The following is a 21,904-nucleotide window of genomic DNA, read 5'->3' as shown; positions in this document are numbered from 1 at the left end:
ATCCAGATTTGTTCCTGTGACTCCCATAGCAATTGGGCTGTGAATCCCAGCTGTGTCACATGAGATGGTATTAACTGATAGGGAGACAAGGTATTTGGGACATCAGGTCAGGCCACCAGCCTGCATACCTCATGACTACTAAACTCCTCCCTGTTGTAACTCCTCATTAGTTTGGTGCAACTTGTTAGAACTCCAGAAAAGAGCAGCCCTTTTAGAAACAGCCTAAACAGAAAGGCTGTTTATAGAAACAGCCGTTGTATACTAAAAAGGAGTGCTGAAGCCTCTAATCTCCCCAAATGTTAGAGGACCGGGTCAGTTCCTGAGAGCAGGTGCCATCAGAGCACATCTCAGGTGCCTGTTGGAAGATGGGGATGAGTGGCTCTGTGGTGATGACCTTTCTCTTTGTGCTGACCAAGCAGCAAGCACAGCTGAACCATTTCAGTGGCATTAATAGCTTTTACAGTGCTGAAGTGGGGAGAGGTGAATTCTGAACCCTACCCTTACTGACTGTTGGGACGGAAACGCACTCTACCCACGCAGCTTGGGAAGCAGGGGAGTAACAAATTACGATGCATCTTTTAGAACCACTCTTTCACTCCAACACTGGAGGCAGCATAGTCCTCTTTCTCGGTGATGTTTGTTTGAACGTGGTTTCCTCTCCTTTTTCGCTGGTGGGAAATAGAGGGTGCTTACACAATACCACCATGGCCCAGAGCAGCCCGGGCTGCTCTAGGGGTGCTTGGCTCCCTCCTTTCACGATCCTCTGAATCTACATTGGGCACATGAAGGGCCGTGGGGCGAGGTTGTGGCTGGCAGCAGCAAATCTCCGCTGGCCTTTCTTCCGCTGCTGGCCCCCCTGTCCGAACCTGGGGCATCCGACACATACGAGGCCAGCGCAGGGCTGGGGGGGGGGCGGTGTTGTGAGCCGGAACGGAGATTCCAGGCTCGGGCTTGGCTGGACGGCGGCGGAGCGTGCGGACGGCGGCTTGCTGGTAGGTGGCGGCGGCCGGGACTGTATGCACCGGTGGCATGTAGCGGGCCGTGGGGCTCTGGGGTGGCTGCAGGGTCTGTCTGCTGGGGAGGGGGGGCGCAGGGGACAGGGTGCTTGCTGTGGGACCAGAGGAGTGCCCGTCATGGGGGCTCCTCTCTGTGCCCTGCAGGGTCAGCGGGGACCTCTCTCCAGCTTAGTGGCTAAGCATGAGGCAGCCCTGCCTGGGCTCGCTGTGGGGCAAGGGGGCTGCTTGGTAGGGACGTGGGGTGCTTGGCTTTGGATAGGGGTGCAGTGTCTGCTGGGGAGGGTCGTGGTGCGCTGCTTCTCCTTGGAGGGAGCTTAGGGAGAGCCTGGAGCTCGGACACAATGCTCGGGGGGCGGCAGGATGGGCCGCGGTGGGGGCAGGCGAGAGGAGGCAGTAGCAGATGCTGGAGGAAACTCTGGGAGTACACCCCCCAGGGGTTGGAGCATGGGGACTGTGGGGGACATCCCTCGGCCCAGGGGATGAAGCCAAGGGCTGGGGTGGGGAGGAAGGAGCAGAATGACGAAGAGGTGGCCCTGGCTGCGGAGAGGGGAGGTGTGACCTAGCTGCTGCGCAGGCACACGTTCTCTCTAACCCGCTTTTTTTGTGTCCACCAAAGTCTGTGCTGCACTGATTAATCGTTTTGTAATTAAAGTCTGCTGGAATTCTGAGAGCTGCCATGCTCCTCAATGGCCCTTGTGCGCTGTGGAGGGAGGGGCGGGATGCTGCAGGTGGTCCTCTCTCCTCCATCCCCCCCCATGCATTTGCAGCACCAGGTCCATAGTGTGGGGCTAGCATGTGGTCAGAAGCAAATACTGCTGGCTTTCTATCTGCAGGACTCCTGGACCTGAGCACAGCCACTGTATTTGCTTTGAAATTCAGATGACAAACACCTGTGCTTTATTTCCTGAAGGAATTTGCTGTACTTACGGAATTATTTCAGTTTATGACTTGGAAGTTTCCTGGTTCAAAATCTAGATTATAATTATCTTGAAATTACTGTAGGGTGAGCCACAAAAAATAATTGTTGGAGCAAGGGCTTGGTATTGATGTGTAAGCCTACTAAAGGAGATTGCTTCCTGAAGTCGCAAAAGGCTCCGTTAAACCCCAAAACCAAATCATACATGCAACTCAACACAAAAAACTCCTGACACAAAAGTCAGGATAGAATGGCAACTCATCCGTGTACTTTACTGTTCCTGGGTAGGCTCTGAATCCTCTCTGATACTCTGCATAAACCCTCCTCTTTCGTCTTTGCTAGCTACAGCAGAGGCTTTGTCACAGGCTGGGACACTCAGTGCCTCAGGTTATCATATACCCAGAATGGCTGCAAATTCATGGAGAAAATCTTGCCACCAGGTTCTCTTTGTGTATGTATTTCATAGCAGCTCTGCCCAGGTGATCATGCAGCACTGTTTTCAATTGTGGTATTAGAATTGTCTTAAGCCATTGGGGACTTTGTTGGTGAACAGCAGCATCTTTTCACCAACTGCAGGACATAGGTACCAGATCTCTCTGCTTGGGCTCTGCTTGAAAAGATATTATGAACCTCCCTGGATCAGTAGAGGGTGCAAGGTTTGGGGGTTTGTTTCAGGAAGTATAGCAAAGATCTGCGTCTGGATGCCATTGTATACCAGTGTAAAGCACTGGCTGAACTAGAATCCCTTTTATATGTTCATGTGGCTATTAATATGCTGCAAGATAGCTGCTTTTGCTCAGCCAGAGTAGCTGAAGCAGCCTGTGTTATAAGTGTAGACAGGAATCTGCCTACCAGATCCTGCAGTAACCTTTATAGAAAGGGGTTTGAGGACTTAGGCTGTGTAGATAGAGCAGATGCAGGCTGGGACGCAGCCGTTAGCACTCAGTTTTTAAGCAGATATTTCTACTCTGAAGACTGGGGCAGAGCTGGGCCTGGCAAGCTTGGGCTGGGAATGAAGTTGCCTTGGAGACTGGGCAAGATTTTTAAGCATGGGTTGAAGAGAAATCTGTGATGAGTCTTCTGTCATAAACGTCTTCTGAGTCTTTCTGTCTTCAACAGACCTCTACAGGGATACGCACCAGTAAGTTAATTGTAAACTTGGGGTTGGAGGTGGGGGAGAACAAGGGGAAAGGGATTCTCTTCTCCACTGGATGGAGGAATGCAGGGTCATTTTGGTACTATACAGCCTGTCAGGGGAATTGCCTGAGTGACAGGACTTGCTCCTTTTCCCTGAAGCTCTTACTTTAGTGCTGCCCATGTGTCAAGGCAATTCTCTGCAGACAGCTGGCAGAGTGCAAAGTTTAGTAGTATTTGCCTGCAGATGAGTCAGCAGAAGAGAAATAGCTTGCTCCTGTAAAGTGGAGTGATCTTGTAGGCAAAGCAACACATGACAGTCGCATCTGATGTGCCAACACCTTCCAAGTTCAGAGGGACGATAGGAGAGCCTGGGAACTGTGGGTGTCAAGGGGCCTTGCTGGTCCAGCCTGCCAGTCTTGTGCTGACTTGGATTGGGGTGGGAAATGCAGCAGCCTTGAGCCAGAGTGTTTACGGAATTGTTGCAGCCAGGTCTTGTTTTGCACAGGCTTTAGAATTTAAGTAGCAGGATTGTTTTTGCCTTGGCATGTAAATCTGCAAGTGAAAAGCAGTGGCAGAAGAAATCTCACTACTGCATGTAGATTTGCAGATAATATTCTTCAATAAATTCCTTGGGACCTGAGAACACAAAGAATGCATGTGGGCTGGGTCCTTACACCATCAGTGTGGTTAAGGTGCAGAAATATGCAGGAATTATCTGTTTCTCCAATGCAGTGCAAGGCACACAGTTCTCTGACACCTCCAAAGCTAAACAAAACATCAGTACTGTCCATGAAGATGCAGACAGTGAGATAAGGCTTTGGGGAACAAGAAGGTTTGCCACACCTACTCTGACTTTTTCCATCTGCCAGAGGTGTTAATTGCAGTGTTGTTAAATTCCAGCTCAGATGATGGCGTAGTTAATTCACCCTAGAGGAGCTGTAAATTCTTTCCCTACTTTTCTCTATTTTTTTTTTTTTTTTCCTTTGTGGTAACCAATGCTTGTCCTTTTTTCCTTGCAGAAGTGGCTGCATTTCAGTGGGACTCAGTGATTCCTTGACAGGGAGCAACTCCTCCCATCTGTCAGTTGGCTAGGCCTCGTGGAGCTGGTACAACTCTCTTGAGGTGAGCTAGCTGGCATCTTGAGGTGGTGCAAGGCACTGCTTTGATACAGGATTTGCACCAAAGAAGTTTCAGAAGCAAACCCCCATGTTTTGTCAAGTCCTGCAGAGATTTGCTTGTGGCTTTCCCAAGTGGAGCCCTTCCAGCCTTACTCCTCACAAGCAGTTTCTGGTATTCAGCACAGACTCAGTAATGCAGGAGGGTGATGCCTTAAACAAAATAGAACAATGTTAACATTTTATAGCAGGGCTCTTTCTTCTGGTTATGCCTGGGGTTTATCTTGGCTTTTTTTCAGAATGAGCTTTGAGAGTTACCTTCTCTTCCCCCTTCCCCATCTGCTGTAAATGTAATTAATTTTAGAACAGTCAGTGTTTTGTGCATTTAGGGAAGCAAAGCTGTGTGCTCATGCGTTAAGCTCAGCTACAGATGTTGCATCCCATTGTTAGTAAGTGTTTGGGCTGCTATTTTAGTCTCTTGGCCAAAATGAAGCATTCTAAGATTAATAGCTTTGTAGCAGCAAGGTATGGTTTATTTTTAAAAACAATGTGTTCCCAGTTTTTAATGAAGACAAGTTTGGTGCTGAGAGGGCTAACATGCTAACCACAGGATAGAAGTTTTAAAGCTCTCATTTAAAGAGGAATGATAAAATTGTTTAATTTCTGCGTTAATTTGAGCAATTAGCAGAGCTGTGTCACTCATGAGATGCCCAGCCCAGCTCTCCAGACGCTGCAGAGGCTCCTTCAGTAACATCTAGCCTGTAAGATCAGAGCAGATAGAGCATATTTACTCCATCCTCGAAGCAGGTTTCTCCTTTGATACATCAGGTGTTGCTGGTGCTGGGTGGCTGGTGCTGTCTGACCACTGCTGTTTATTTGATGGAAAGAAAATCCATTCACTTCAGCTATTGCTTGTCATCATTTGACTAGGTATACTGTGAGAACTGCAAAGGCTAATTAGGGTGGAGAGAAACTAGTTGGGTGTGGGAAGAAGCTGTTGGAGATCTTTCCTGGGCTCGGACAGTGGTGCTGTACATCAGCATAAAGCATGGTGTTGCCCTGTGCTGTAACTTGCTTTGGCTGTGAGCTCTGCACCCAGCAGCAAGATGCTGGCGATAACTCAGTGCAATGTAGTTGTGTGCGGAGAGGTCTGGTTGCTCTGATGTGCCAAGCTAATCCAAGAAGAGCTTCACCTGTTTGTGCATGGAGGCTGCTATGTCTGTGCTTCAGCACCAGAGCTGCTGCCAGGGCTTTTTAGTGTTTTGATGGACAGTGGTTCTGATTAAATGTGTTCAGCACTTTAACAGACCTTTTGATTCTCTCCAAAGGGAAGGAAAGCAAGTGTTCAGAGACCAAAAGGTGACTTGAAGCACAGTGAAATTATTTTGACCACATAACAACAAAATCTGCTGCTGTTTCTCCCCACTGTTTCCACAAATGCTGGGGTTTCATGAACCAGAGGCAGAGACCTGCTGCTTTTTGTGAGCTAGATGGTTTCTGCTAGGACCATGGTGGTGAAGTAAACAGCTGATACAGAGTGTGCTTGCAAGATGGCACTTTGCAAAACCTAGGAATTGCTTGTTTCATACCCTTTGGTTTCACAGAGGCACTCTGGAAGCTGCTGCATTTATAGCACAAATCTTGCCTGAAAGTTAAAACGTTTGTGAAGTATTTTTGTCTTCTTCCCAGTATTGTTTTGGCTTCCCATTCACCTAAGATTCTCTTTTCCTGTTCTCAGTGCATTATGCTAGGTCTAGCAGAGCTGTCTGGGATACTTATATGTATTTACCCCAAAACTAGTTCAGTTGTGTCTGATCCTAACACTGTTCCTAAGATATCATCTACTTGACGGTGGGGAGATTGGTATGTTCATATGTTACTAAACTGCATTTGACTCCATACTTAGGAACATTCCTTAACCTGGAGTGATTTGCACTTGAGTAAGTCTGATCACTAAATCTGCTTTTTAACAGCTCTCTTTTACAAAGCCCACCCTTCTTGGTTGCTGAATGGTAGAGCTTTGCTCAGTTGACCTTACTGAGGGCAGTTGCAGCTTGTCCCAGGCAGGAATGCTCAGCAGTAATGCTCTGCTGAGGAGAGGGGTGGTGTTCAGAGGGACATCTGCCCTGTCTCATACCTCCTACTTGCCCCACCTAATGTGTTCCAGCACACCCACTGCATATGGGTGGGGAGACGTTTTAAATTCCACACGGCTCTTATTATTAGGGTGTTGAGGCACACACGTAAGCATCATTCCTGGGCAAAGGGGTCATGCTGCTCTCGGGAACAGGTCAGAACTGCCAGTTGCTGCCAGAGAGCTCCATACTTCAAGTGAGCCAGAAAGATAATGCTGCTCTTTAGTTATAAACTTTGCAAATATAGCACCCATTTCTAACTCCTGCAGCAGCTGAAAAGGGAATATTTGCTGCCATGTCTTTCTATAAATCCTTAGTTTTGCTTCAGCTGCATGGAGTGCTGGGCTTCCTAATGCTCCAGGGCCCTTTTGGGAAGGTGCAGTGACTCCAGCTCAGAAGCACAGATAGCTGTCATGATTTCTATCCCAAACTGGTGGTCTGTCTGTCAGTTCATCACAGAAGCAGTTCAGCTGAACCACTGCTAATTACAACCTGGTACATAAAGTGCCAGCAGTAAGTGTGCCCCTAATGTGGTATCAGCAGCTGCTTTGCCATCAGCTGAGTCACCACTGCAGTGAGGACAGGGGACAAGAGGGCAGCACAGTGGCAGCCATCCCAAGGTGAGCTATTTGCACTGAGGATCTGCAGCTTGGTCTTACACAAGCAAAAAAGCAAACAGCAAGCTGGGTAGTTATTGAAGTTATGAGCATGGGTTGCACCCCTTCCCTCACCCTTACCCTGCTGCTTAAACCTGCTTCTTCCTCCCATCAGGATTGTGCAGGGATGCGGCACATCCACCAACTGTCTTGATGGGTGGGTAGGGGACACAGAAGGTTAGAAGAGTGTTTGCATTCATCAGAATGAGAGCTAGGGGAGGGCTGAATACAGATTAGGCATGCCTTAATCCTTAGGTTGCTTTTGAGATGCTAAAATAGTATAATTAGCACTGTAGTAATGATTTATAATTTTCATTGCAACTCTTATTCGAGTTTCTCTCCAGCCAGCTGGCTGCTGCACACTTCTCTCTGCAGAACAGCTCCAAGTTGCATTAAATGATTCAGTATTCCCACCAGGCACTGTTTGTCAAGCCTTGGCAGCTGATGCCAAATACAACTGGCTGAGCCCCTTGTTAGGTGGCTGTGTCTTTGCGCTGACCTTCTGTACACTGTGCCTGCTGTTGACTGATTCTGCTTTGGAAGAGCTGAGAAATATTTTTACTGTTTTTTTTTTTTTCTCCCTCTCTCCTTCATTTTGTTCCAGTTCTTACTGGCCGTGCTTCCAAGATGGAGCCGCCGACCTCCTCCAGGCTGAATTCCCGTAAGAGAAGAAAAGATGGATCTGGCCCCAATGGGGCAACAGAGCTGGATGGAATCCCTCCAAAAATGTCCCGGCGCTCACTTGTAAGTAAGCGGAGATAGAAGCTTTAGGTGCCTGCACGATTAGGACATTGCCCTGTAACAGAAAGATAAATGTGATGGTTTTTCTGCGGGGGGTAGGAGAGAAGCAAATGACAGTAGCTATCCTTCTTGCAAAGCCAGTTTAAAATCTTCCTTTGTTCATACTAATAACATACTTACAACATGGGCTTAAATTAGGCCTAAGGAAAGTGTCGCTAAGCTGCTTTTGTGGTGTGTCTAGCTTGTTTATAGTCACTTAATCTGAACAGGCATGAATATAGATATTCATGGAGAAGTAAGCATTCATTTCTCACAAGTGGGTTTTCTTAAGTGACACAGCAGGAGGCAGAAATACTCAACAAGCATGTAACAACCCATGCACCTGGAAGAAAGCAGTCTTGTTCAAGTCGCGGAACTGCAGGAGGGTCTGTAAGCACCTACAGAAGCAGTCTATTGAGTTCACACTCTGAAAGACCCAGAAGATAACTGCTCCTTTGATTCTCTTGGTCTGGCAGGAGACTGCATTTTTATTCCTGGTACTTTGAGAGCGTTCAGGAAAATTTCTCTGTCTAGATCAACCTTGGGACAGCTTTAGCAAGCTAAAGCCACTGGGGTCTCTTCTAAAAGGGGTCTGTGCCAGTTAGCACTAGTGTAAAGGGCTGACTTTAACTTGTCCTTTCCACAATATTGTGATGATAGGCTTTTTACAGCTCTGCCCTATTCCTGGACCTGTCCTGTGTATCATGTGTGCTCTAATTGCTCTTATCTGTGTCTGAAGCCAGCTACCATCCCTGCCACGTCACACTGGGGTTGTAGTCCTTGGCAAAATAGGGTGATGTGTTCCAGTTTTCCTCTTTGATAACAATGTTTTGCTCTTCTCAGGAGTACTTCAGTCCTGTCCCAGAGCTTTTGGCAGGTGGTAGCAAAGGAAGAACAGCACCAACATTGAGAATTGGGGAGGCAAGCATTGGGAAAGGAGGCTTAAGTTGTTGCATGACTTATCTCTCAGAGCCTTTATATCCTTGACTGTTGTCGGAACCCAGTGCATGTATTTGATTAAGGAGAAGTGTGCAGGTTGTTCTGTGGGAATTACTTGTTCTTCAAGTTGGTGTCTGTCCTGTATTAGAAAGAAAGCATCTGTCTATGAACAGCACACAGTAAATAGTATCTAGCCACTTTCTAAACTTTCTGGCTGTTTTTTAGTCAGAGGGCTAGCACAAACCTCCTGAGGAAAGATTTTTTTCTTCTTTCTTTTGAGTAAGATTTATTTATCATAGCAAAAGTAATGGTGTCACCTGTGACATTACCTTGAAGCCTTTACCACTCCCCAGCTCAACAGCTGGCTAGCAGAGTGTTCTCCTGGAGCAGCGGGGCTCAGCAGCAGATGGTGGTAGCAAGCCTGCTGGCGCATAAGCCTGTCCTATCATGCACATCAAGTTGAGTCCTGCCCCTTGCAGGCACTGTGCAGGAAGGCAAGACTCTGGCAGGGCCTTCTGAGGACATTTCTCTGTGATCATCTGATAATTTTGATAGGGTTTGGGGGGTTTTTATGCTTTTATTCCTGGTTTCATATCAGGTATGTGCCAACCAAGTGCAAAGAATCTGTTTTATTCACAAGTCCCAGATATGATGGCAGTGATGAAAGCAGACACATGGCAGGCATTACGTAACAGTAAGGATCCTGGTAGAGGAGGTGGTGCATGAAATGCGGGTACTAGAGCCTCAGTAAGTTACAGGAGATTTTCAGCAGTATCAGTTTGCTTGAATGTAGTGGTCCGTGGTTGTTTTCCTCTGAGCTTCACTTTGAACACTCTAATAAGGAATGACATTAGCAATAATAGCAGTGGTCTTTCTGGTTGTAGTGGTGCTGAGCACCATGGCAGGATGCTGCAATGGGACAGGAGGTCAGAGAGGAAATGGCTCATTAGCTTTTTGCAGCTTGAAGGTGTTATTGTAATGATCTGCAAGCTAGTTTCCTAGTCTTCTGGCTTGAGAAAAAGACATCTATTGCTGCCCCATACCTTCTGACTAGAAGGAAATGGGACTGTTTGTTCTGTTATGGGAGGGGCAGATGTTTTCCTTCAGAGGAGACCAGAAATTACACCTGGACTTCAGCTGCTGATTAAACAAGCTAGCAGATTAGAAGGGTTTTCCTGCACCAGTTGTAGTATCTACAGTTGTAGATGCCTGCAGCAGTTTTAGATGCCACAGATTGAGGTCAGTCTCTCACTGTGTATGGCTCAGAAATGGGTGATGATACACATGTTCCCTGGGAATTAGTGCTTCTGTTAGTATTGCTCTTCTGCTTGTTCATATAATCAAATCGAAGAGCAGTTACAATTTGTACATCACAGCACAAGCACTCGGGCACAGCAAAGTGATGGTCTTGCCTGGGCTGGCATAGCTGGCACTGCTACAGTGAGGTTTGATGAAGCTTGGCTTATGCTGCTGTGAACTGGTTTTTGTCAAAAGTCTGGTTTACCAGCTGCAGATCTGAGCCTTCTGTTTTCTTGGGTCCAGTGTGACTGCCATCTTAACTCCACTTTTCTCTCTCTCTGTTTCTCTCTAAACTCAGGCTAATCACCCTGCAGGGGTGTTTTGAGGTTCAACACCAATAGTCTTTTAGCACATGTGTTTGAATTGTGCATGGTGAGGCATAGCAAGTCACTTGGTGACTAGGACACTGCAATGGCAGTGCTGCTGCTACATACTTCATTCACCTTTGCATTCTCACATGTAACCTTCTCTGGCTATTTAGGGACTGAGGGAACCGGCTCCATTCTCAGATGAAGTGGAAATCGATTACAGCAAGCCATACATCAGAGTAACATATGAAGAAGCAATGAGAGGGACACCTTGTAAGTAAAAAAACAGAAAAACAGACTGGAAGGGAATTGTATAAATGTTGGGGGTGGGATGCAGGTATGATTATGATATCTCTGAGACCAGACCAGCCTGTGTGTCAGACCAGGTTTGTGGTCAGTGATTTAGTTAATGCTTTGGTGATGAGGTAGCTGTCTCCATGTGAAATTGGTCTGCCAGTACTGCTGAAATTGGAGCTCAAGTGTGTGAGGAGCCATACCTTCACCAGTAAGACTGTTTGATGCAAACAGGTTTTTGTGGTTTAGCTCTTCTGTGCCACTGGCAGCTACAGAATAGTATCAGAGCTGAACACTTTTCTGTATTTACTTTGACGCAGCTTAAAGTTAAGCACTTTATAAGTCATCTTCTCTGAAACTTGAAAAGGGTAGACAAAGCTAACATAGGTCTTTTTTCCAAAATGTCCCATTGTAGGCTGGCTTTGAATTAAAGTCAGTGTCCTTAAACACAGTAGGCCAGCCCCAGAACAAGAACCTATCCTTTTGTTCTCTAAACCAGGCTGGGAGCAACTGTTCTCTTTGCGAGTCTAAAAGGAAGGCAGAGGCAGGGCTGGCTCATGAAGGATGGCTGCCCTCTTGTCAGAATATTCAGACAGTGCTGTGTTATTTGGCCTCTCTGTTGTATCTACAGAGACAATAAAAATGCCATACTACCTACCTGACTGCTGATGAGACCTGGCAGTGGTTTCTTGCAGAGGTTCTGGAAATCCAATGCATATTTATTTCCCAGCTGAAAATCTCCAGAGCCAGCCTAAGGTCTCTGATTTCAGTAGTGGTGGCTCTCCTGCCTGCTAAGACTAAAATACACTGCATGCTTCCTTGTTGCCATTTATGCCTGTGCTCAGGAACTGTAGCTGCTGCAGGTATGGAGGAAAAGAGATGTATGTTCCTGCCAGTTTACAGAACATTATTGTACTTTCATAAAGGCCTGCCAGGACCAGCCCCCTCCTGGCATACAGAAGTCTTTTGCAGTCTCAGATCTCCAGATCCTTGGCTCTCCAAAGCCTCCTGGAATCTTTAGTGAGGTGGATTTACTGAAAAGGGATTGAAAGAGGCTGTCCTCGGAGTGACTCCTCTGTTTAGCTTGAACTTAACAACCTTACCTTTGTGTTTTCCTTAAGTAGTCAGGCTGAGTTTTTGGATTGAGCTTGCACTTGATGGTCTGAGGAAGCTGATGATAGTGGTGGGGAATTAGAACAACCTGGTCCCCCAGCCAGACTGGTAGCTGCAGCAGTGGCTGCAGAGGAGGAAACTTAACTGTATTTGAGATGTTATCCTGACTGGCAGTGGGGGAACATTTGGGCCAGTTTCTCTCTGGTAGCTCCGTGCTGTGCAAAAAATTAATGCTGTGCTTAGATTTCCATAGGGTGGAGATGTTCAGGGTTTGCTTTCACTTGGTCTCCCCTCAACTTGGTTCAGTGAATATGTGGTAGGCTTTGAGTCTGTCTTTGAACATGGTTGTATTTCAGCTGAGCTGTGTTTGTTTACATGTGGAAAGGCAGAGTGCCAGCTCTTTACAAACTTTTCCTGGACACAGCTCTGCATTCTGCCACTTTTCTGCAACATCCCCAGGAGTTTTAGAAGGTCCCCAAATGTGGCCATGAGCAGCAGCTGCTTCTGCAGAAACGAATCTTCACAAATGTCTCTCTGTCCCTTTGGCACAGTGGATCGCCCTGTCAGAGTTTATGCCGATGGAATATTTGATTTGTTTCACTCTGGACATGCCCGGGCCTTGATGCAAGCAAAGAACCTCTTCCCAAACACATACCTCATTGTTGGAGGTAAGGACTGACCTTGTTGACTTTGGCTGTCATAGTACGGTTTACCTCCATCTGTGGTTATGCATGCAGATGGCATAGTAGAGTTTTTGTCTTTATGGCCTCACTGGCCATAAAGCAGCTCTCAGTGCAGCCATATTGTTGGAATCTTACTGCAATATGTTGAGAGTTGGGTATGTCCACAGAAAGATATCCTGTACAAAATGAGTGTGTAAGGAAAAGATTTTTTTGATCACACTGACAGATACTGGTGAGTTGCACATCTGAGTATCAAAATATATTAGGGACAATTGAGCATCTGCTTCTTGAATTAGACAGCTAAAGAATGAGTAGCAGTCCCTCCATGGCTGGTTGAGCTTTGTGTTGCCTGTATCACGGTGTATGTCACTTCCCCACTCCAACTCTTTGCTGGGGATTTTTGTGGCTAAACCCTAACAGGTCGCACTAGGAGCGTGGAGATCATGGTTTTCTGGGCACATGGCCATGGAAGTCAGTGAGGCCCCATTTCTCCAAATAAAAGTTCCCTATTTTGTCTGTTAGATTCAAAGGTCTTTAGGTGCTGCCAGGAATATCCTGCTTGACTGCCTAAGGGGATCTGGAAGAGGTGTTTCAGCCAGGCCTCCTTCAGGAATATAACAGGGAAAAAAGAAACCTTTTTTTCTGGCTGCTGTAGTATACTGGTCTCTGTGCCCATGACTTCACCCACCTTAAAGGCTGTGTGTTGTCTATCAGGAGGTGACCTCTGGTCAGGGTGCCTAATGATGTTAAAGTATCAGAGTTCAGAATACCTTTAACTGCTTTTCTCAACAACTGTTAGCTTCCTGAAGCAAATTGAAACCATGATCCTGCAATAGCGTGATCATAACGTCTTTGCATGGTTTGTTTCCTTGCCACTCACTGCTGAGGGCATTTTTATAGTGGTACTTCTGCATTTTTTGTGTGTGCTATAGTAGTGTCTGGAAGGGGAAGGGAGGGAGTAGAGCTGAAATAGTTGATCCAACCTACAAAATGCACTGAGCTTAGAAATCTTGCAGGTGGAAAAATATCCCCATGTACCTAAGTGGTGTACCTCAAACAGGGTCAAACTATAAATGTTCTAATGTAGCAAGGCGTGTAACCGTGTTCTCTGCCTTTGGGAGACTGGTGAGGAGGTGGAAGGCAATGAACTGCTTCCTTTGAACCAGGAACTGAGACAAGAGGCAACAGCCCAGTGAACGTTAGCTCCAAGCTGGGAGCAATCTCACCCGCTCTTTATCATCTGTTTGTCCAGAGCATAAATACATCCAATGGCAGTGAGACTGCTAATGCCTTGTTTACTTTTGAGTCTGATAACCAAATAAAACTCCCTCCTCAATGTCTTACATTGCAGATTTTGAAGGGTTTTTACTTTTAATTTCTCATAGAACATAAGTAAGCTAACTTGATTTGCTTTGAACTCACCCATTGTTTTAATACAGCTTTCCAAGACTTAGACTTTCATTTTATGAAATCAGACACTTTGGCAGTGGGCTTTTTTCATGGGCTTCAGTTTCCAAGCCTGAGACATCCACAGGTTAAAAAGCAGATTTCTGCCCATTAGGCCCCCAGGTGCCATTTCATACAGGAGAGTTGTCTTCTATATTAGCTAAGAGTTCTACAGACCTTGAGGGCTTCGCATGTAGGTACCCAGCTTGGGCAGAAATTCCCCAAACAGCCTTCCTAGAATTGCTTAGGAGCTAAGTTCCCTGCACTGCTCACTGTTTTTGGTGCTTTGTGGCTGGGTTTGAAACTGCCAGCGCACTCCATCAACCTGTCAAAACCAGGCTGGCATTGCCTGGTGTAGCAGGAGTATGTGCAAGGTCTTTTTACAGTAAAGCATTGGGGTAAGTACTTCAGGCTCACTCTTCTCTGCCTGTTTCTTCAGTCTGCAGTGACGAGCTAACCCATAACTTCAAGGGCTTCACAGTAATGAATGAAAATGAGCGGTATGACGCTGTGCAGCATTGTCGCTATGTGGATGAAGTGGTGAGAAATGCGCCATGGACGCTTACCCCCGAGTTCCTGGCAGAGCACAGGGTAATTTGTGACATCTGATCTGTTCTGCATTTTGATTAGCCTCTGTGCTGGCTGTTTATAGCAAGAATTTATCCATGGGGGTGACCTCTGCCTGAGCAACTCGTTTCTGTTGAAACTCCTTAAATAGGGAACTAATGGGGTTATGGGAAGCAAGTGGGCTTCTTGAAAGCATAGAAGCATCTGCTGAGCTGACAGGTAATGTTAAAATAAGGTAGAGATCATGACATGGTAAAAAAGCCTGAGAGGGTTCTTGCTCTTCCAGGAGAAGTTGATGCTGATTATAGATTGGTGTGAAGCACAGTAGGGAGAGGATAACACAGGTTGGAAGGGATTTCTGAAGGGTGTCTGGTCCAACTCTTCTTACAGCAGGAGCAACTCAGATTTACATCAGCTTCCCTGCAGCAGGAAACCAGGCAAGCTGTCTTGAGAGTCTTTTATCAGTCAGTAAGAGAAACTGAAAAGAGTCTGTAACATCTGTTGAACTGCTTTGGGACATGAAGGAGTCTCCAGGGAAGTTTGCTTAGTTTTTTAACCTTCTTAGCATTAACAAGCCATTTCTCTGTGGAGCTTGAAACAGCTGTGTCCTTAGTCTCAGCCTTTCGTCTCTGGTGTGTGCTTACAATTGATATGCAATTACCATTGAGAACTTGGGACTGCTCTGTGTTGCTTTTTAACACAGGAAAGCATCTTGCTATTCTGTCACACCCCTGCATTGAGGTGTTGAGCAAAAAGTTACCATCCTTTGGCAGAAAGCAGGATAAAATGTTGAGTCTCATTGCTTTCTTAACTTTCAGATCGACTTTGTTGCACACGATGACATCCCCTATTCTTCTGCTGGCAGTGATGATGTTTATAAGCATATAAAAGAAGCAGGTGGGTCTGGGCCAGATTCTCCAGGGCTTCCTGTCAAAGGTCTGCTGTAGTTTCTTCTGTGCCCCTATATGGCAAGATTATGCCTGGGAAAGTGGCAGTGCTCTCCTGAGAACAAGGTCCATCCAGGAGGGTGGGAAGAAGCCCAGCTTTGGGCCCTACTTCGTAGGTGACTGTTCCATGTTCCATGCCCATGGCCGAGCATTGCCCAGTATTAAATCCTACTTCCAGTCTGGTTACTGTGATTGAATTAACAGGCACCTTCTGAAAAAGTACTATTTTGGCTTACAGATTCTCACAAATGGGGAATCCCACGAACTCAGCAAACTGGCTTTTCTAGCTGTTTGCTGTAAAACTCAGGGGGGGGGGGGCAGTTTATTTAAGTCTATCCAAACCTAGCCATCAGAGCTTGTTATATTTTCACCCTCAAAATTGTAGGACTCCTTGTCTTGTCCTTGTAGTCATGCTGTTCTATATGCCGTGGATTATAGTTGGGAGTTTTTAAACCTGCTAATGTGAAAAGCCTTTCATTAGAAGACACGGTATTTTGACAGGGTTTTGAGATGCTTTGGTCTCACTTAGGTCTTCCTCATAGTCCCAGAAAGAAGGACCCTAGTATTGTGCATTCAAGGGCAAAGATGTGGTGATGTGAGAACAGTTTGGAAGTGAGCTCTTGTCAGGAGAGATTATTCTCTAATAGAGGTGGCAGCAGCTCTTTTGCCATGTGTCTTGTTACAGCTGTCCTGGGTCCTGTTCCCCAATTTTAGGTATGTTTGCGCCAACTCAGAGGACTGAGGGGATCTCAACGTCTGATATCATCACCAGGATCGTGCGAGACTATGATGTTTATGCCAGACGGAACCTGCAGCGGGGTTATACAGCTAAAGAGCTCAATGTCAGCTTCATAAACGTGAGTTGCAGTGTCTCTCACCTCAAGCTGCGTGAAGCAGAATCTTAGAGAGTGTGGAGATGTGGAGTCTGTTTAGTGGTAGCACAATCCTGACACTTGCCAGTAAAGGGACAATCTGCAGAGCTAAACAGATGCACCAAACCAGTGTCTGGGGAGTAGAAACTAAGATGACTTCTGCCCCTGAAACTGCCTCAGGGACCCACCCAGAGGAGCTGGGGTTTTGCTAATACTGCTCCATTGTCAGAAATGTCTGTTGGATGTTTTACCTGTTGAAAGAGCTGGAGACAGGGTGCATGGTGAAATGTGTGTTTTCATGAGTTGAATGAAGTGTGTGTTGGTCTTGGCAGCAGCTGCTGTGTGTCATCTCTCTCCCACCTTCCTAAGGTAGAGTCATTTGTTAGGATGAAGTCTGGTCCCATTCTAGCTGTACTATTCCTTTCCTGGAGCTCTTTCAGGAGCTGCAGTGCTTGGGTAGGGGAGAAGGATATCCTCTGATCCTGTGCTGAGCAGCTCTAACCCTCAAGCAGAATACAAAGCAGAAGGCACTCTGAGGTTGGGTGTAAAGTAGTAAATGTTTTGGGGGTTTTATTTTTATCATTCAGATACTATGCCTATTTTTTTAAAAATACAATCAAATACAAAAACAAAACAGGAGAGATAACGGCTGCTTGGCCTCTCTTTGGCATGTAACTCTACCTCTGTTTAAAAATACCCAGTAAAAAGACTTGTGCCATCATGATATGCAGAAAGACCTACAGCAGGTCACTTGAATCTAATCGGTATATTGTATAAATATTTCCCTCTTCCACGTACTCCTATTAGATAGCACTAATCTGGATTTAGTCTCACAGTGTGTGTGCTGTGCCAGTGCCTGTCACAAAGCATCTCACAGCCCCACTATGTTTGCCATTTAGTCTAGGGAAGACGTGTCACTGACGTGAAGAAGTGTCACAAGACTAATGGAGATGCTGAGTCTTAAGCAGCAGTTCAGTGTAATAACACAGAGCAGAGGTGGTCACCACTCGGATCTGCTGAGCTGTATTCTGATCCAATGCTTACTGTACAGGAGAAGAAATATCACCTCCAGGAGCGTGTGGATAAGGTGAAAAAGAGGGTGAAGGACGTAGAGGAGAAGTCAAAGGAATTTGTCCAGAAAGTGGAGGAGAAGAGTATTGATCTCATTCAGAAGTGGGAAGAGAAGTCCCGGGAGTTCATTGGCAATTTCCTGGAGATGTTTGGTCCAGAAGGTGCATTGGTAAGGAGCTGCTCTGGGAAAAGGGGATTTTGGAGACTTTGGCAGTTGTTATAGGGCTTGTGGAGCATAAGGTCTGCAAACAAAGGTTCACAGTTTGTTGCAGTGCTCAGTGTGCTGCCAGTCTGCAGACAACTTGTCCCAGGCTTTTGCAGTCTGTTTACAGGGAGCCTTCACCTTTTCCAATTGGATAATGCCAGTTACGATTGTAGTACAAAAACTCCCTGTATCCCATAAGCTAGCCTGTAAACTCCAGCTTGTGTCCTACCAGCTGCTGAGCAGCCAAGAGATTGGTGGTCACTTTGTCATTGGTCTAGGATGAGCCTAAAGCTACTTTTCTATGCCAGACTCTCCTGTACAGCTGGGAAAATATTACAGGCACTTCACATTAGAAGTGCTAGAAGATTGATCATGATTACACTATAGATGGTTTCCAAAGTCTGGAGCAATGCTTGGGCTTTTTCTGCTCTTGTATGAAGCATTGAAGAGACGCAGCAACCCAAAATGCTGCACAAGCTGTAGGTAGCGTCTACTTCCATTGCTGTTTGAGCCATGCTAACTATGTCCCTGCTTCTGTCACTAGAAACACATGCTGAAGGAGGGCAAGGGCCGGATGCTGCAGGCCATCAGCCCAAAGCAGAGTCCCAGCAGTAGCCCCACGCACGACCGCTCCCCATCTCCCTCCTTCCGCTGGCCTTTTTCAACCAAGACTCCTCCCTCCTCGCCAGCCAACCGCTCCAGGAATGAGTCTGCGGTCACCTATGACATCAGTGAGGATGAGGAGGATTAAGCTACCAGCCAGGATTTGCTGAAAATCGCTAACCGCCGCATCCTAAGTCTGAACCCACTGGGGAACTCTAAATGAGCGAGAGAGCCATAGGAACAGGGCTGATGGTGAGCACAGGGCATTGGAGGCACCTGTTGCTCTTAGCAAGGGCTGCTGCCTGGAAGCACATTCGAACCTCCTCTCCCTTCTCCCTAAATCCCCTTTTTATTGTTTACATTCTAGTAGTTTCCAGGGGGAAGATCGTTTTTATATTTTAGAAAATACTTTTAAAGCGCAAAGAATAGCACTCAAGTGTGGCTTTTGTTTTGGTTTCTTTTCCCTTGTTAAACCTCCAGGCAAGAGGGAGAGTGGGAAGACCCATGTGTCTCTTCTTTACTTCAGTTCCTCTGTCTTATTCCCCCCCCACCTCCAGGCAGTATCTGTGCCACTGCCAAATGAAAGACCCCTCGGTTCCTCAATCAGCATGACCTTGAGAGCATGCAGGAGGTAGTGGTGTAAAGAGGCCTCTAGGAAATAGAGAAATCTCTGCTGCACTGGAGCCCATAGGAATCTATCCAGCAGATGCTGTAGTGCTCATGTGCCCCTTAGCTGAGCTTCCCAGAATGTCATGAGGATGTGCTGAGCAGGGGGCTACCAGCTTAGCACACAGGAGTTACACCCTGGAGGAATTCGCAGCACCATAGACTCGCACACCCCATAAGCACACAGCATTTGCAGCTCCAAATTGTACAGGGGCTGCAGGAGAAAGGCCTTTCCAGCTAATCTTAACAAGACTGCTAACTCTTGAGCTAAAATTCAGCCCTCAGTTGCTGTTGGAGAGAAGAGAATGAATCTTTGCTTCAGGGCACTTGCTGTCTGCACGTTTCCTCAGGTGTGTGAGAGCCCAGGTAGGAAATGAATGTGTGTACTCCTTTGAGAAGTTCCTTGTCCCAGTCTCTGGTGTGTAATAAGTTTTACTGTCTATCCAAACAGCACCTCAAGACTGTGCCCTGTGCGTGTTTGTGTTTCAGTTGCTGTGCTCTAAGGGCTGGAGCAGTCCTTTACACTGGTGCCGTGAAGTTGCTGCTATGAGGACAGAACATGAATTCGTACAGCCAGTTTGCTGCCCATGTTGGCGTGTGCAGCTGGACAGATGAAGGGCATGTTTTACCCCAGTGAAGGGTCGCGGTCCCGTGTGACGGTTACCTGGCTTGCGTAATAAATGCACAAATCAGTGCCTGCTTGCTCCGCTCCTTGGGGAAGGCCAGAAAGAGCATCAGAGAGCTGCAGCTTTTTAACACTTCAGATATGTAATCTGCTTGTTTGAAACCATGGTGCAGGTTGTGCCTGCTGTCATGTCTGTAATAAACACTGAGCTTTGTGGCCTGCGACTCCCCGTGGGCAGTTGCCCTCCCCATGCTGCATGCCTGTGCACAGAGCAGGTCAGTGTACTCTGTCTTTGAGGCAAGCACTGGAGGAACTGGACTTGCTGTCACGTAGCTGCAAAGCTCCTGCTTCCTTTTCTGTTCAGGTTTGCCTGTGATATCCATTGTCTCTGGGTGGAGCTGCTGGGCAGAGTTGCCTGTATCCTGCAATGCTGGGAGTACAGGACAGCTCAGAGCTGGTCAGGAACACTGCAGGGAAATTTTTCTAGTGGGATTTGGCGCTTGCAAAGCAGTGGGTGCAAGGAGGCAAATCATCACGTGTTGCCACAGGCTCTGCATGATGCGATGCTTCCAGGGATGCAATGGCCCTGTGGTGGGAGCAGGCTGCTGCTTCTTTCCAGCTTTCATCTTGCTGATCCGTTGTCATGCTGCCCAGAGGGCTTGGCAGAGACACTGTGCTTCTGTTGAGGCCAGAGCTGGTATCTGGAAGGGTATTTTGGGGATTCTTGTCTGCCACTTCGGACCTCTCTCAGCAGGGATGTGCACAGCTCTGGGAGCATGGTTGGCTGCTATGGATTTTTTTGCTATTAAGGAGCAAATAATTGCCACTTGGTACAAGCCAGTTGTGAATCCCCTAGTTTATGAGTGGTAGAGCACTTGCTTTATATCACCTACATTCTCTCTTCCCTCATCTTCCCTACTTTCCCTTCCTTACCCTTCCCTCAGTATGGGTGTTGTGTTGCTTTCCCAAGCCAGATCACAAAGGCCAGGCTGCTCTAGAGCCTTACTACTGTTTTAAACACAAGTTATGCAACAGTGTTCTGTAAATTCAGATAACAATGGTGTTTTGAATTATGATTTGTTCTGCAGAGACCTTAATGTATTTCTCAGTCTCTCTGCAAAACCTGGGGTACTTGGTAAGAAGCCAGCTATGGTTTTACATGTAGCTTGGAATAACAGAGCTGTTTCTTGTAACCAGTAATCCCTGCTTCCTCCTTGCACTTAAATTAAATTGGAACCTCAAATCCCAGATTAGTCTTTCTTTTTTTTTTTTCCCCTTTGTATTTTTTTTGTTTCCTTATGGATTGCTGGACCAGCCTCATCTCCAGCACTGCCCTGTCTTCTGAGGAACAGGACAGAGCTTGATCTTTGGGCAAAACACATGAGCCAAGTTCTTCAGAATATCCTGTTATCCACAGATGTACCCAGTGCTGCTTCCCAGGGCTGTCCTGCACAACCTTAACTCATCCCACTCCTCAGAAGAAGCACCCAGAAGAGGCATGCTGGAATTGACTGTGGAATCAAGAGGTAGAGTGGAAAAATAAATCTTCACTAGCATGCATTGAAGAATGTGTTGAGTTTGATGCTGCTAAATCCAGAGGCATTGACTTCTGCAAGACAGCCCTACCTCAGTTCCTGTACAGATGCGGGGGTGAGGGTGTTGGCACCAGCAACCATCCCCTGGGAGAGGATTTTCTGATGGCAAAGAACAGCAGCAGGGCAAAGCTGGAAGGTGCCAAGGATGCTGGTCAAAGCAAGAAATGAAGAGCATGGCACTTTAACAGCATAATGCTTACAGTTGTAGAAGGTCTTTAACCTCTTGGGAAAAGTATGGCACACACCTGTACTGAAATGATTTTGTGCATTTTACGGAGGACTTTATTGTGCAGTCTGGCTCTTGTAACCAGAGGCAGGTGCTAGATCACCAAGTACACCTGGCAGTAGTGGTGACTTTGGTGGGACTGACCCCATGTTTTGCCCCTCGTCTTCATGGTGAGCTTCTTGCTGGGTCTCCCTGGTGTAAAGGTGTGGGTTGGGTTTCCTACCTGCCTCAGGTAAGGAGCTGGGTCTGGTTGTCTGATCGAGGGAAATGAGTCCCATATTTTGCTCTTCCCTGTGTGTTGCATCTTGGCAAAGCCATGAGATTGCTTGGTCCCAGTGCTTCTGCTGATGCCTAGAAAGCCGTGTTGGTAAAGGCCATGTGCTGTTGCCTGGAGACGGTCAAATTTGGCAGTCTCATAACAAAACACCAGTGCATCTTACAGCTGAGCAGTTTCGCTTTGAACACAGCCACCTGCAAAAAGCTCTGAGTCACTTTTCCCCCCTTCTCATGGGACAAAAACCTGCTTTTTCCCCAAAATGAATCAATTAAGTAAAAGTTGGGAGCTCAGTCTTTTTGACTGCTTCTCCAAGGGGTTGCTCTGGCCAAAGGTATTACAGTGGAAGGACACCAGGATGCAGTTCAGGGGAAGCTTTGGTGGTGCCCTGCAGCAGGCTCTGGTCTTAGTACAGA

General features: G+C 46.8%; 1 protein-coding gene across 2 annotated transcripts; it reads left to right on the top strand.

The window, feature by feature from the left end:
- Positions 1-945: 945 nt before the first annotated feature.
- On the top strand, positions 946-20,641 carry PCYT1A (phosphate cytidylyltransferase 1A, choline). Of its 2 annotated transcripts, XM_062629047.1 has the most exons (11): positions 969-992; positions 2,890-3,073; positions 4,089-4,191; positions 7,580-7,719; positions 10,475-10,574; positions 12,260-12,376; positions 14,277-14,428; positions 15,223-15,301; positions 16,066-16,208; positions 17,275-17,463; positions 18,044-20,641. In XM_062629047.1, exons 4-11 carry the CDS (start codon positions 7,603-7,605, stop codon positions 18,248-18,250), a joined length of 1,104 nt encoding a protein of 367 aa, XP_062485031.1. In that variant the 5' UTR covers positions 969-992; positions 2,890-3,073; positions 4,089-4,191; positions 7,580-7,602; the 3' UTR covers positions 18,251-20,641. The 2 variants fall into 2 exon arrangements, with proteins under 2 accessions (XP_062485032.1, XP_062485031.1); XM_062629048.1 differs by lacking the exon at positions 2,890-3,073 and having other exon boundaries at positions 946-992.
- Positions 20,642-21,904: the final 1,263 nt, after the last annotated feature.

Source organism: Pezoporus occidentalis, unplaced genomic scaffold (assembly GCF_034315485.1).
Source record: "Pezoporus occidentalis ecotype Australia unplaced genomic scaffold, CSIRO_AGI_Poc_V1 ctg327, whole genome shotgun sequence".
NCBI lineage: Eukaryota > Metazoa > Chordata > Aves > Psittaciformes > Psittacidae > Pezoporus > Pezoporus occidentalis.
This window is presented reverse-complemented; position numbering and strand designations above follow the sequence as displayed.

Bases quoted from the DNA above. Each gene is read 5' to 3' on its own strand.
- PCYT1A (XM_062629048.1), top strand. From the start codon at position 7,603: ATGGAGCCGCCGACCTCCTCCAGGCTGAATTCCCGTAAGAGAAGAAAA. The intron at 7,720-10,474 runs GTAAGTAAGCGG...CTGGCTATTTAG, and splicing joins AAATGTCCCGGCGCTCACTT to GGACTGAGGGAACCGGCTCC. The intron at 15,302-16,065 runs GTGGGTCTGGGC...CCCCAATTTTAG, and splicing joins TAAGCATATAAAAGAAGCAG to GTATGTTTGCGCCAACTCAG.